This window comes from Carcharodon carcharias, chromosome 6, assembly GCF_017639515.1.
Source record: "Carcharodon carcharias isolate sCarCar2 chromosome 6, sCarCar2.pri, whole genome shotgun sequence".
NCBI classification, from domain to species: domain Eukaryota; kingdom Metazoa; phylum Chordata; class Chondrichthyes; order Lamniformes; family Lamnidae; genus Carcharodon; species Carcharodon carcharias.
This window is the reverse complement of record NC_054472.1, coordinates 183,375,087-183,389,977: the sequence shown is the minus strand read 5'-3', so window position 1 is coordinate 183,389,977 and position 14,891 is coordinate 183,375,087. Positions and strand designations below refer to the sequence as shown.

Below are 14,891 nucleotides of genomic sequence, written 5' to 3'. Positions count from 1 at the left end.
AACAAGTTGGAAAAATATTTTTTTTTCATAGAATAATAGCACCAAACTATGACACTAAATATTGTTAATCAATTTCTTAACTTTTTCATACTGCAGCAACAAATTTTGCTCAAGCCCGTGCTGCTGAAATCAATGCCATGTTGAAGGCAGTCACGCACAAGTCTGGTTCTCAGTTTCTGCAGTCACTACCACCATCAATGCGCAGAAGAGCTATGAGTCACAATATTAAACGTCTCCCAAGAAGGCTTCGAGAAATTGCAAAGAAGGAGGTAAAGCTAGAACAAGTGAATCAATCAAAGTACCTGGAATGCTGCCAGGGTAAAGTAATGGCGGCAAAAGCTCTGAAGTCGCTCAATTGTCTGTTGGTTGCTACGATTGGTGTGCTTTGAGTTTTTACAAAACCGAGATCTAGTTGGGATGAATGGCGCCTTGTATCTGTGGTTTGGGATTATATCTTCTACATGTTTTGCTACTCGATTTCGTATTGAAATGGCTATCAGTAGATTTAGGGGTTCGTGCCCTGTTCTTTGTTCTGGTTTCCATTGGGTGAATTTTAGTAAGGCCTTAAAAACAAAAAAACTGCGGATGCTGGAAATCCAAAACAAAAACAGAATTACCTGGAAAAACTCAGCAGGTCTGGCAGCATCGGCGGAGAAGAAAAGAGTTGACGTTTCGAGTCCTCATGACCCTTCGACAGAACTTGAGTTCGAGTCCAAGAAAGAGTTGAAATATAAGCTGGTTTAAGGTGTGTGGGGGGGACGGAGAGAGAGAGAGAGAAGTGGAGGGGGTTGGTGTGGTTGTAGGGACAAACAAGCAGTGATAGAAGCAGATCATCAAAAGATGTCACCAACAATAGAACAAAAGAACACATAGGTGATAAAGTTGGTGATATTATCTAAACGAATGTGCTAATTAAGAATGGATGGTAGGGCACTCAAGGTATAGCTCTAGTGGGGGTGGGGAGAGCATAAAAGATTTAAAAGTATTTAAAAATAATGGAAATAGGTGGGAAAAGAAAAATCTATATAATTTATTGGAAAAAAACAAAAGGAAGGGGGAAACAGAAAGGGGGTGGGGATGGAGGAGGGAGCTCAAGACCTAAAGTTGTTGAATTCAATATTCAGTCCAGAAGGCTGTAAAGTGCCTAGTCGGAAGATGAGGTGTTGTTCCTCCAGTTTGCGTTGGGCTTCACTGGAGCAATGCAGCAAGCCAAGGACAGAATTGTGGGCAAGAGAGCAGGGTGGAGTGTTAAAATGGCAAGCGACAGGGAGGTTTGGGTCATTCTTGCAGACAGACCGCAGGTGTTCTGCAAAGCAGTCGCTCAGTTTACGTTTGGTCTCTCCAATGTAGAGGAGACCACATTGGGAGCAACGAATGCAGTAGACTAAGTTGGGGGAAATGCAAGTGAAATGCTGCTTCACTTGAAAGGAGTGTTTGGGCCCTTGGACGGTGAGGAGAGAGGAAGTGAAGGGGCAGGTGTTGCATCTTTTGCATGGGCATGGGGTGGTGCCATAGGAGGGGGTTGAGGAGTAGGGGATGATGGAGGTGTGGACCAGGGTGTCCCGGAGGGAGCGATCCCTACGGAATGCCGATGGGGGGGGTGAAGGGAAGATGTGTTTGGTGGTGGCATCATGCTGGAGTTGGCGGAGGATGATCCTTTGAATGCGGAGGCTAGTGGGGTGATAAGTGAGGACAAGGGGGACCCTATCATGGTTCTGGGAGGGAGGAGAAGGCGTGAGGGCGGATGCGCGGGAGATGGGCCGGACACGGTTGAGGGCCCTGTTAACGACCGTGGGTGGAAAACCTCGGTTAAGGAAGAAGGAGGACATGTCAGAGGAACTGTTTTTGAAGGTAGCATCATCAGAACAGATGCGACGGAGGCGAAGGAACTGAGAGAATGGGATGGAGTCCTTACAGGAAGCGGGGTGTGAGGAGCTGTAGTCGAGGTAGCTGTGGGAGTCGGTGGGTTTGTAATGGATATTGGTGGACAGTCTATCACCAGAGATTGAGACAGAGAGGTCAAGGAAGGGAAGTGTCAGAGATGGACCACGTGAAAATGATGGAGGGGTGGAGATTGCAAGCAAAATTAATAAATTTTTCCAAGTTCCGATGCGAGCATGAAGCAGCACCGAAGTAATCATCGACGTACCGGAGAAAGAGTTATGGAAGGGGGCCGGAGTAGGACTGGAACAAGGAATGTTCCACATACCCCATAAAGAGACAGGCATAGCTGGGGCCCATGCGGGTACCCATAGCCACACCTTTTATTTGGAGGAAGTGAGAGGAGTTGAAGGAGAAATTGTTCAGTGTGAGAACAAGTTCAGCCAGACGGAGGAGAGTAGAGGTGGATGGGGATTGTTCGGGCCTCTGTTTGAGGAAGAAGCTAAGGGCCCTCAGACCATCCTGGTGGGGGATGGAGGTGTAGAGGGATTGGACGTCCATGGTGAAGAGGAAGCGGTTGGGGCCAGGGAACTGGAAATTGTTGATGTGACGTAAGGTGTCAGAGGAATCACGGATGTAGGTGGGAAGGGACTGGACAAGGGGAGAGAGAAGGGAGTCAAGATAATGAGAAATGAGTTCTGTGGGGCAGGAGCAAGCTGAGATGATCGGTCTACTGGGGCAGTTCTGTTTGTGGATTTTGGGTAGGAGATAGAAGCGGGCCGTACGAGGTTGGGCGGCTATCAGGTTGGAAGCTGTGGGAGGAAGATCCCCAGAGGAGATGAGGTCAGTGACAGTCCTTGGACAGTCCTCGTCCAACCCTGACATTGTCATCAAACCCGCTGACAAGGGTGGTGCTGTTGTTGTCTGGCGCACTGACCGCTACCTCGCGGAGGCTGAGCGTCAACTCGCAGACACTTCCTCCTACCTCTCCCTGGACCTTGACCCCACCACTGAACATCAAGCCATTGTTTCCAGGACTGTCACTGACCTCATCTCCTCTGGGGATCTTCCACAGCTTCCAACCTGATAGTCGCCCAACCTCGGATGGCCCGCTTCTATCTCCTACCCAAAATCCACAAACAGAACTGCCCCGGTAGACCGATCGTCTCAGCTTGCTCCTGCCCCACAGAACTCATTTCTCCTTATCTTGACTCCCTTCTCTCTCCCCTTGTCCAGTCCCTTCCCACCTACATCCGTGATTCCTCTGACACCTTACATCACATCAACAATTTCCAGTTCCCTGTCCCCAACCGCTTCCTCTTCACCATGGACGTCCAATCCCTCTACACCTCCATCCCCCACCAGGTTGGTCTGAGGGCCCTTAGCTTCTTCCTCGAACAGAGGCCCGAACAATCCCCATCCACCACTACTCTCCTCCGTCTGGCTGAACTTGTTCTCACACTGAACAATTTCTCCTTCAACTCCTCTCACTTCCTCCAAATAAAAGATGTGGCTATGGGTACCCGCATGGGCCCCAGCTATGCCTGTCTCTTTATGGGGTATGTGGAACATTCCTTGTTCCAGTCCTACGCCGGCCCCCTTCCACAACTCTTTCTCTGGTACATCTATGATTACTTCGGTGCTGCTTCATGCTCTCGTCAGGACTTGGAAAAATTTATTAATTTTGTTTCCAATCTCCGCCCCTCCATCATTTTCACGTGGTCCATCTCTGACACTTCCCTTCCCTTCCTTGACCTCTCTGTCTCTGGTGATAGACTGTCCACCAATATCCATTTCAAACCCACCGACTGCCACAGCTACCTCGACTACAGCTCCTCACACCCCGCTTCCTGTAAGGACTCCATCCCATTCTCTCAGTTCCTTCGCCTCCTTCGCATCTGTTCCGATGATGCTACCTTCAAAAACAGTTCCTCTGACATGTCCTCCTTCTTCCTTAACCGAGGTTTTCCACCCACGGTCGTTGACAGGGCCCTCAACCGTGTCCGGCCCATCTCCCGCGCATCTGCCCTCATGCCTTCTCCTCCCTCCCAGAAACATGATAGTGTCCCCTTTGTCCTCACTTATCACCCCACCAGCCTCCGCATTCAAAGGATCATCCTCCACCTTTTCCACCAACTCCAGCATGATGCCACCACCAAACACATCTTCCCTTCACCCCCCCATCGGCATTCCGTAGGGATCGCTCCCTCCGGGACACCCTGGTCTGCTCCTCCATCACCCCCTACTCCTCAACCCCCTCCTACGGCACCACCCCATGCCCTCGCAAAAGATGCAACACCTGCCCCTTCACTTCCTCTCTCCTCACCGTCCAAGGGCCCTAACACTCCTTTCAAGTGAAGCAGCATTTCACTTGCATTTCCCCCAACTTAGTCTACTGCATTCGTTGCTCCCAATGTGGTCCCCTCTACATTGGAGAGACCAAACGTAAACTGTGTGACCACTTTGCAGAACACCTGCGGTCTGTCCGCAAGAATGACCCAAACCTCCCTGTCGCTTGCCATTTTAACACTCCACCCTGCTCTCTTGCCCACATGTCTGTCCCTGGCTTGCTGCATTGTTCCAGTGAAGCCCAGCGCAAACTGGAGGAACAACACCTCATCTTCCGACTAGGCACTTTACAGCCTTCTGGACTGAATATTGAATTCAACAACTTTAGGTCTTGAGCTCCCTCCTCCATCCCCACCCCCTTTCTGTTTCCCCCTTCCTTTTGTTTTTTTCCAATAAATTATATAGATTTTTCTTTTCCCACCTATTTCCATTATTTTTAAATACTTTTAAATCTTTTATGCTCTCCCCACCCCCACTAGAGCTATACCTTGAGTGCCCTACCATCCATTCTTAATTAGCACATTCGTTTAGATAATATCACCAACTTTATCACCTATGTGTTCTTTTGTTCTATTGTTGGTGACATCTTTTGATGATCTGCTTCTATCACTGCTTGTTTGTCCCTACAACCACACCAACCCCCTCCACTTCTCTCTCTCTCTCTCCGCACCCCCCCCCCCCCCCACACACCTTAAACCAGCTTATATTTCAACTCTTTCTTGGACTCGAACTCAAGTTCTGTCGAAGGGTCATGAGGACTCGAAACGTCAACTCTTCTTCTCCGCCGATGCTGTCAGACCTGCTGAGTTTTTCCAGGTAATTCTGTTTTTGTTTTAGTAAGGCCTTGCCTGACTGTTTTAGAGTGCAGAATGAATTCCCTTTTTGAGATGAATTATTTTTAAACTTAGCTTTTAATATTCTCATTTTATGAGCTGAAATGTTTGTTGCTTAAAAACTGCAGAAATAGTATTTTCATGTTAAACTTTTTATTCAAGTATTGATAACAAACTTTGTGCTCTTGTTGAGTGGTCAATGCAACTCTTTGGAAGAACAATGTGAAAATGTTTTGAGAGCCCTGATTTAGTAACTTGCTATCCAAATCTTTTCTACAGGTGGAAAAAATTGCCCAGCTGAAGAAAGAGCAATCGAAGAGCAAGTCTCGTAAAGCCCGTAGACGACATGGAAACTTGTTAATGGAATTTAATCGAAGGCAGCGAAAAAATATTTGGCTGGAGACTCACATATGGCATGCAAAAAGATTTCATATGGTCAAAAAGTGGGGATATTGTTTGGGCACTAAACCAACCACTAAAAGTTACAGAGCATGTTATCGTGCTATGACGAAGCAGTGTCTTCTGCAGGTACCCTAAAATCTGTTTGTTTTTTTAAAGTAATTTTGTGAAGAAAAATTGCATTCAGAACTGTAAGATACCAGTTAAATTTGCAATGTCCTTATAATTGAATACTGTTTACAGAATCATGTTTGGTATTGAGCACAAAAGCAAGCAAGTTATGGAGAACCTTTATAACTGGTTCAGCCTGAACTGGAGTCCAGTGTCCAATTTTGGATACCGTACTATAGGAAGGATGTGAAGGATTTAGTGAGGGTGCAAAAAACATTTATTAGGATGATTCTGGCGATTAGGAATTTCAGTTATGAGGATAGTCTGAAGAAGCTGGGGCTATCCTTAGAGAAGAGAAGTTTGAGAGGAGGTTTGATAGAGGCGTTGAGAATCATGAGAGGTCTAGACAGAGTAGATAAGAAGAAACTGTTGTCTTTGGCTGAAGGGCTAGGAACCAGAAGAAGCATTTAAGGAGATTGCCTTTGGTTCTTTTGACAATGTGAGAGAATTGGTCTTTACGCAGCAGGTGGTTATGAATTTGGGATGCACGGATAAACCTGCTTCCACCACCCTTTCAATCATAGCTTTCGAAGGAAAACTGGCCAAGCAGGGCTATGGGGAAAGGGCAGGGGAATGGAACTAGCTAAATTGCTTTTGGAAGAGAGCTGGCATGGCTAGGTGGGCCAAGTGGCCTCCTTTTGTGCTGTAAACATTCTAGGGTACTTTGCTATACTTGAGAGATTATTTGAGTATTTAATACTTACCTCTTCCTCCTTCCCCTACCAGCCCCTCTGCCCCACCAAAAAAATGTATGGGAGAGAAGGATCATTAAAAAAACAAAGGAAGGTTGCCTCACATATAATTTGCTGGGAGAATTCTGGAACAGTTTTGTGTAAGTGCCAGCATTACATGGTTCAGTGGTCAACATATTTACTGAACAATTATGATGATCTAAAAGCTCTGCACAACATCATGTTTCAATATAGTTGCTATTTCTCAACTGACCCTAATCCCTCAGTCACTGCAATTTTTACATAATATTTAATGATACATTGGCCTTGAGGGGCTATCACTTCAGAATGTAGCAGCCAGGCTGCAGAAGAATACTTAAATAATTTAGAAGCTCTTATAAATTTACATTACAAATCCATGTGGTGAGCTACCAATGTGCTATAACTCAGTTACTCTTGATTTTTTTATGTTCATTCATGGAATGTCGGTGTTGCTGGCAAGGCCATCATTTATTGCCCATCCCTAATTGTCTTTGAGAAGGTGGTGGTGAGCTGCCTTCTTGAACCACTGTAGTCCATGTAGTGTAGGTGCACCCACAGTGCTGTTAGGAAGGGAGTTCCACGATTTTGACCCTGCAACAGGGAACTAACAGCAATGTAGTTCCAAGTCAGGATGGTGAGTGGCTTGGAGGGGAACTTGCAGGTGATTGTGTTCCCATGCATCTGCTGCCCTGTCCTTTTTAGGTGGGAGAGGTTTGGAAGGTGCTGTCAGAGGAAAATTAAGTTTACGAAGATAGCTATGCTGTGATGAAAGCATAATAATTTTCATATTTTTCTGGTTTATTGTGACGTAGGTTTATGGGGGTAAATAAAGTTGGCTCTGTGTGATTTAATTACATTTGGAGTCCAAGTTTGCAAGTTTGAAATCATCAAAAGAAGCTAGGTGCTTGACTTGCTAATGAGTAAACATGGATGCTGGCTTAGCATGTAAGGTGTGAAGGGAATTTGCATTTTTAGATAAATGAAGGGATATTTGGATTTGAAAGGGATCTTAGCCTGTTTACAACTAGCTAGATAAGCAAGGCTAAGGAATATGTTTATTTTTCCCAAAGGTTACTGACATTATAGTGGCAACATGGAAGTTTTTATATTATGAAGAAGATATAGTTTTAAAGACACATGGAACAATAAAATTTGCATATTAAAAGAGAGAAACCTATATAAAGAGAATGAAAGGCTATGTGTCAGAAGGCCATGTAAGATCTAACAGGAGTATGTGAAATAGCCTTAATGAAGCCTCCAGCATTTGTGCATAAGTCTGCCATCTAACAAAAGTTAAGTTAGGGAAAAGCCATTTGGAATTCCACTGTCCAGGATATTGTGTTAACTTGCTGAGTTTGTTTTAAATCTACAATCTATTTTGGACCGTTGCCTTAAAGGGAGTGTAACTAGAGGCCAGGTTAATTAGGACTTTTAGGAGTTATTATAGTAGTAAGTCATTGTAGCCTTATGTATGTGCTTGAAATCTTTTATATTTTAATTTAGTTTTTAAAATCTCTAAAGGTCTTGGTAGACTTATAACTTCTGAATTCAGTGCACACATCTCATAATAAATACAAATTGCAAAACCATTGTGATGGCACAACCAAGTTTCCCTTGTGGATTTGGTCGGCCTGGCACACATCATCTGCCACGTCATAACAATGTTCAAGTGGAGGTCGCAATTGAAGATTGTCCCCTGACATTTTGTTCAGAAATTAACCTATTCAGCTTTGAGGCAGAGAGAAAACTATATTTGGATGAAATTTCCAGTTAAATTGTTTAAAGATTTGATGCAATAAGTCAGTTCTCATGTATTGTGGTCAACGTAAGAGAGAATTTTCGACTACACAGTTTAGCTAGTACATTTTTTTAACTTTCAGATCTTGAAATGAAAATGTATTGAAAAGTAAATATTCCAGCTCAGTACTATTTTGTCCTGTGTGCATTTTTAGACAAAGGATAACTATGTTTACCTAGACAGCATGAAGATAATTGTTTGAATCAATTCAAATAGAGTTAGATTCATAGAATTGTTACAGCACAGGTGGAGGCTATTTGGCCTGTCATATCCATGCCTGGTGTCTGCAGGAGCATCTCAGTTAGTTTCACTCCTCCTTCCTTTTCCCGTAACCCTGCAAATTTTTCCCTTTGAAAACAACGATCGAATCAGTCTCCACCACACTCTTGGGCAGTAAATTCTAGCCCCTAACCACTTGCTGTGTGTGTTTAAAAAATATAGTTTTGTCTCCTGTTGCTTTAGTTCTTTTGTCAATCAAATATCGGTGTCTTCTGGTCCTCAACCCTTCCTCCAATGGGGACAGTTTCTTAGATCAACTCTGCCCAGACTCCTCATAATTTTGAACACCTCTATCAAATCTCTTCTCAACCTTCTCTCCTCTAAGGAGAACAGTCCCAGCTCCTCTAATCTATCCACAGAACTTAGTCTCTTATCCCTGGAACTGTTTTTATAAATCTTTTCTGCATCCTGTCCAGTACCCTCACATCCTTCCTAACACATGGTGCCCAGAACTAGACACAATGCCAGTTTGGGCTGAACCAGTGTTTTATAAATGTTCATCATAGCTTTCTTTCTTTTTGTACTCTATGCCTCTATTCATAAAACCCAGGATGCCATATGTTTTATTAACCTGTGTTGCCAGTTCAATGATTTGTGCACGTGTACCCCCAGGCCTGTCTGCCTCACCACACCCTTTAGAATTGTATCACCATATAATTACCTGTTCATTTTCTTGGAGCTATTGACCATAGTTTTCATTCGTAAACTTCCTGCCTGCATTTCTTACAGGATATGTCTTACTATTGCTGCTTGGAGCTGAATGGTACGGAGGATAATCTCCTGAAGTCTCTTGCACGTTTGAGTAGTAGAGATGCAGGTATTTTTATTGATATTCAAATCCAGAATATTTAAACATCATCCTCCATTTTATTTTACTGTTTCTTGATACAGCATGGTTCGTGAATTTTGACCACACTCTTTTGACACAGCTGCTAGGAGATACACTTAATAATGTGTGGTAGACACGAAACATAGTTTACAAGTATTTATTACCTTCCCTTGGTGGCCTGATAAAGGTTGGGAACTCCTGGGTGCCAAACTACCTATTTGACATTGTGTGTTAATTCACCACAAAAGTCCACTCAATCCAATTCGTATTGCTCCTTGGTAATAATACAAAGAACAATTCAGTGTTACTTCTGTTTCAATGGATTGAAAACTTTTAATTTTTTTAACACAGATGGGCTTCAAGCTAAATAAATTACTTCTTTCTTTCCTTGCTGCAATACAGAAGAGTGTTTAACATGCCTGGGAAGAGAGAATCCAACCATCCCCCTGTGACATTCAGTGGCATTACCATCGTTGAATCCCCCATTCTCAACATTTTGAGGGGGGTGGGTTACCATTGACCTGAAACTGAACTGCATATAAATACTGTGGCTACAGGAGCATCTCAGAGGCTGGAAATTGTGCGGCGAGTAACTCACCACCTGACTCGAGCCCTGTCCACCATTTGCAAGACACAGGTCAGAAGTGTGATAGACTACTCTCCACTTGCCTGGATGAGTGCAGCTCCAGAAACCATCAAGAAGCTTGACACCACCCAGGACAAAGCAGCCTGCATGATTGGCACCCCATCCACCACCTTCAACATCCACTTTCTCCACCACTGACACGCAGTGGCAGCAGTGTGTACCATCTACAAGATGCACTGCAGCAACTCACCAAGGATCCTTCGGCACTTTCCAAACCCATGACCTCATGATCTAGAAGGACAAGGGCAGCAGATGCATGGGAACACCACCACCTACAAGTTCTTTCCAAGCCACACAACATCCTGACTTGAAATATATCGCTGTTTTTTCACTGTCACTGGGTCAAAATCCTGGAACTCCTTCCCTAACAGCACTGTGAGTGTACCTACACCACATAGACTGCAGCAGTTCAAGAAGGCAGCTCACCACACATTTTCAAGGGCACTTAGGGATGGGCAATAAATGCTGGCCTAGCCAGTGACTGCCATGTCCTGTGAAAGAATAAATAAAAAAGCCCCAGGGAGAAAGTGTGGACTCCGCGCACTCCATTAAGAGACTTCACGAGTCATGGCCATTCTCTTTATTTCACTCCCTTGCCCCTCCACTCAAGATAATTTAATAGTCCAAGCCCTCAACTCCTTTGGTTTACTGGGCTTTGGAACAGCCCTTCCTCCAAGCTCATAAAGGTAAATGACCTTGTTTCACAGCGGTTCAGTGGCGTCTGCTTGCATTGGTTACATTTCTTCCCCTGCACGCTCCCAATGAAAGTTTCTGCTCTACTCTCACCCATGTTTACATAAACACTGTTTGATCTTGACTCGGCACGTGGAATTTTGTAGGTCAACTCGATATAATTATCGAAACCATTCAACGATACCTACGTGTGGAATGACTAACGTAAATTTTTTTTGTTTCTTAGTTCTTCATTATACATAAAACTTGTTGTGTGGCAATTTTCTTATACCCTTAATTGATCTAATGAATATTGTCCTGCTGATTTTTGTTTTGTGTGGTATTAAAGGTATAACATTTGCTTCTGTGGCCTGTCTGTCTGGGAAGTACCAAGGGTCATTGGTTCTTTACAAGGCAGACCGATATCCTGAGAAGCCACTCGGCCCAGTTACATTCCTATGGAGGCCTAAAACACAATCTGAAAACAGACGGCTTTGGATTTGGGCACATCCAACACTTAAAATGGTAACCAATTTTCATTGTCACGATGCTATTAAATGTAGAGATTTATACCATGATTTGTAAGGAAATTAGTCAGAAATGTAATTTGCAGAAGAGCTGAAATTATTAAAATCAATTTATAACCAGGTATGACTTTAATTGATTGCTATGGCTTTGCAGAATATTATGTAAGGCATGTGATCATAACCTGATAAAAAGGAGCAGGAGTAGGCCATTCAGACTATTGAGTCTGCTCCGCCATTCAGTAAGATCATGGCTGACCTGATTGTGGCCTTAAGAGTACTTTTTGCCAGTTTTCCCCCATAACTCCAGCCTGTTACATGCGGTTTCCACGCACCCCCATCACCACCACTTTTGCCTACTGTTGCAGCTAAGCCTTCAGTCAACTGGACTATGCTCTGTAATTAATTCTCTGAACTGCTCTCTTTTTCCAATTCCTTCTCCCAAGACCCTCACTTAAAAAAAAATTGTCACCCCTCTAATCTTTTTGGCTCAGCATTCATTTTTTTCCCTCCCTTGCGCTGTGAAGTGCTTGGGGATGTATTGTATGTTAGAAGTTCCACGCAAATGAAAGTTGTTGTACATAGTTTGGAAATATTTCTAGTGGAGGCATTGGGTGCACTTAGACGTAAAACGTCAATGTGGGACTTGCTTCCACATGGGTTTGCTGAGGAGAATGGCGTAATATGTTTAAGGGGAAGCTAGATAAACACTTGAGAGAGAAAGGAATAGAAGGACATGTTGATGCGATTAGATGAAAATGCAGGTACTTGTGGCGTGCACAAATCAGTACAGGCCTGTTGGTCTGAATCGTCTGTTTCTGTGCTGTACAGTATGTGTACAGTACGAGTTCTGATTAGCTTTCCAGTGCCAATTTGACTCGGTTGGAACAAATAAGGTCACAGGTTCAAGCCCCTCTTCAAGACAAGAGTACGTAATTTAGACTGACACCGGTGCAATAGGTGGTGCAGAATTTTGTTGTTTTGGAGGTGCTGTATTTTTTCTATATGTGATGTTAAGCTGAGGTCACATCTACATGTTCAGGTCAACCAAAAGGAAAAACTTGCATTTATGCCAGGCAGGGTATTTACAAAATACTAAGAGGTGGAGAAAATGTGTGTATTTTTAAAATGTTTTCCAGAGTATAGATTAAAAATACTCGTCAAACAGGGATTCTTTTTAAGTAATAAAAACTAAAAATGCTGGAAAAACTCAACAAGCCTGACAGCATCTATGGGGATAGAAACAGAGTTAACATTGAGTCCGTATGACTTCTTCAGAGCAGCTTTTAGGTTGTTTTTGTGTTGCGCTAGGAGTAGAGGAGCAGAGGAGGATGTTGTCATCTAAACAACTTAAAAAAAGGTTTTGGCAAGGGAAGAATAAACAAGTGCTTGTATTTTTGAGAAAATTTTGGATGGAAGTAGATCAAAATTTATTAAGAAGTATATAGGAGGCTTTGGAGAGAACAAAATTTATTTGCATCTTTCACTTAATGTTTTACAAAATTTGAGGTTTATTTTATTCAGTTATCAGTAAGGTGTGTAAATATTTATTTTAAAGAAGTGTTGTATTGCTTCAGCATAATTACTATAGTAATATTTCTTCCTAAGTAACAAGGATAAAGGAGGAGGATTAGTTTCATATCGTGATACCTAGTATGCACGTTAATTCTCAGTTCCAGCACAAACCTGACTGGAGTAACTCTCAGTGCATCTGCACCTTCTGTGAACTTCATGCAAATTATTTTGTATCCACTTGCACCTGAATATGGCTGGGGGAGCATCCAGAGCATGTACTTTATAATTGTACTTTCTTTTTCTTCAGGATTTATTAACTGAGCTTCAGTTGGTCTGTCAATGTTTGGATGCCCCTGTACCCGAACCAGCTCCTACTGAATGTAAAACTATAACACGCACAACAGTAAAACAAACCAACGTTGTTGGCTTGAAAAGAAAACTGCAGGATAAAGCTGGAGAGGTGGTCATACCCGAGAAAAAGATTATAGGCAATGGCACCAGAGATCCATTGAAAACAGTGACTTGGACATCATTAACTACTGGCATTGTAATAGAGTGAGTACGCTACCTTTATGAAGAATGAGTGTGGCCAGAAATCTACATGTTAAGGAGTAATTAGCTGGCATTGTTGACATTAAAGATGATAGCATACTGACTACTGGGCTGATGCTTTGTGAGCATGAGAATTTAAATTTAACTAATAAATTAATTCAATTAATAAATATGGAATTATAAAGTTAGTCTCAGCAATGATCACCATGAAATTACCAGAAATGAACCAGTGCAAGCTGCTTATTGCCACACCATTTGCTTTTGAATTTTGGTGAAAAGAGAGATGGAGAGAGAGAGTTGAAGCTTTTCGTCTTCTACATATCAGGGCAAGTGTTGCCAAATTTCAAACAATCATAATTTATACTACAGGAGAAAAGGGTGCTGATTTGTTGTCTTGCTGTTCAGCAATATTCATTTGTATTGCTGAAAAAAAGCTGTCTAAGCTTTTCATCTTGCAGTAATCAGGACATCTCGCAAGAATAGCAATACAAGGGGAAAACAACAATTTATACTGTATGTGAAGAGAGTGCTGAATAGTTGGTTGGCAAGTTGCCCGTGCTTGCAAAACTCAAAACAGTGTCCAACATTAGGTGTGATTCTGCGATTGGACAATATTTGCTAAATAATCCTCAGCGTGCTAAAAATTATGCTGGCAACCAATTTAAGATTCAGTCAAGCTCATAGTGTGGCGCATTTGCATGTACTGGAAGCTACATATATTAATACACAAAGCCCTGTTCCTTGCAGACAGGCTGAACATGTATACACATTGCACCTGTTTCAGAGAAACAAAATAAATAACAGCCATTTGCTGACTCACCCCTCAGGGCAAATGTCTTGGCCAATCAGGGCCAAGATGCCTGTTTTAAATTTCAAACAATGCTTGGCAATTAACTGTCAGATACCATTACTGGTGCATTCTCCATGGCGACGCCACTTGCAAACCAGTTAATCAGCGCACTCTTCACATGCAGTATAAATTGTTGTTTTCCCCTTATATTGGTATTCTTGCAAGCTGTCGTAGCTAGTGCAAGATGAAAAGCTTAGATGTGCCTCTCTTGTCAAAATACTGAAGTTCTGTACTACCAAATGGCTATTTGAATATTCATTTGCTTTTATTATTCTGGGTCCCTAATTCAGGTCTTCCAAAAGTATGACTTCCTTCATGTGAAATTAGATAACTCTGTTTTGGAATGCTTTGTTATAAGAAATGGCTCAGCAGAGTTTGGCAAGCTGCATTTGTCTGAATCTCTGAAGCATTCAATTCACAATGCATTTGTTAAAACAGGAAAAACAACTATATTCAGACAGTCTCATGAGCTCTCAAGTGCATGATTGAATTTGTTCTGTGTCTCAATTCATCTACTGCTGATGCCTTCATTCATGCCTTTGTTACCTCTGGACTTGATTGTTCCAACACACTTCCGTTTCCCATGTTCTTGTCTTTGTAAACTTGAGATCATCCAAAATTCTGCTTTTTGTGTTAATTCGCCCCAAGTCCCATTCATATCTGGGCTCACTGACCTCCATGGTCAAGCAGTGTCTTGATTTTAAAATTCCCATCCTTGCTTTCCAATCCGTCCATGGCCTCACGCCTCCCTCTCTCTGTAATCTCCTGTAACCCTGCACTCCTTTTTAAAAATGTTATTATTTTGTGGGATGTGGGTGCTATTGGCAAGGGCAGCACTTGTTGCCCGCCACTAATTGCCTTTGAACTGAGTAACTTGATA

The 14,891-nt window shown here is 42.8% G+C and overlaps 1 protein-coding gene across 1 annotated transcript in view; it reads left to right on the top strand.

Annotated features, from left to right (window-relative positions):
- pop1 (POP1 homolog, ribonuclease P/MRP subunit) overlaps window positions 1-14,891 on the top strand; it is a 77,161-nt gene that overhangs the window by 19,289 nt on the left and 42,981 nt on the right. The window contains exons 4-8 of the mRNA XM_041190308.1: window positions 97-269; window positions 5,343-5,591; window positions 9,153-9,240; window positions 10,920-11,095; window positions 12,917-13,164. Coding sequence (XP_041046242.1) covers window positions 97-269; window positions 5,343-5,591; window positions 9,153-9,240; window positions 10,920-11,095; window positions 12,917-13,164 — 934 coding nt within the window. The remainder of the gene's footprint in view (window positions 1-96; window positions 270-5,342; window positions 5,592-9,152; window positions 9,241-10,919; window positions 11,096-12,916; window positions 13,165-14,891) is intronic.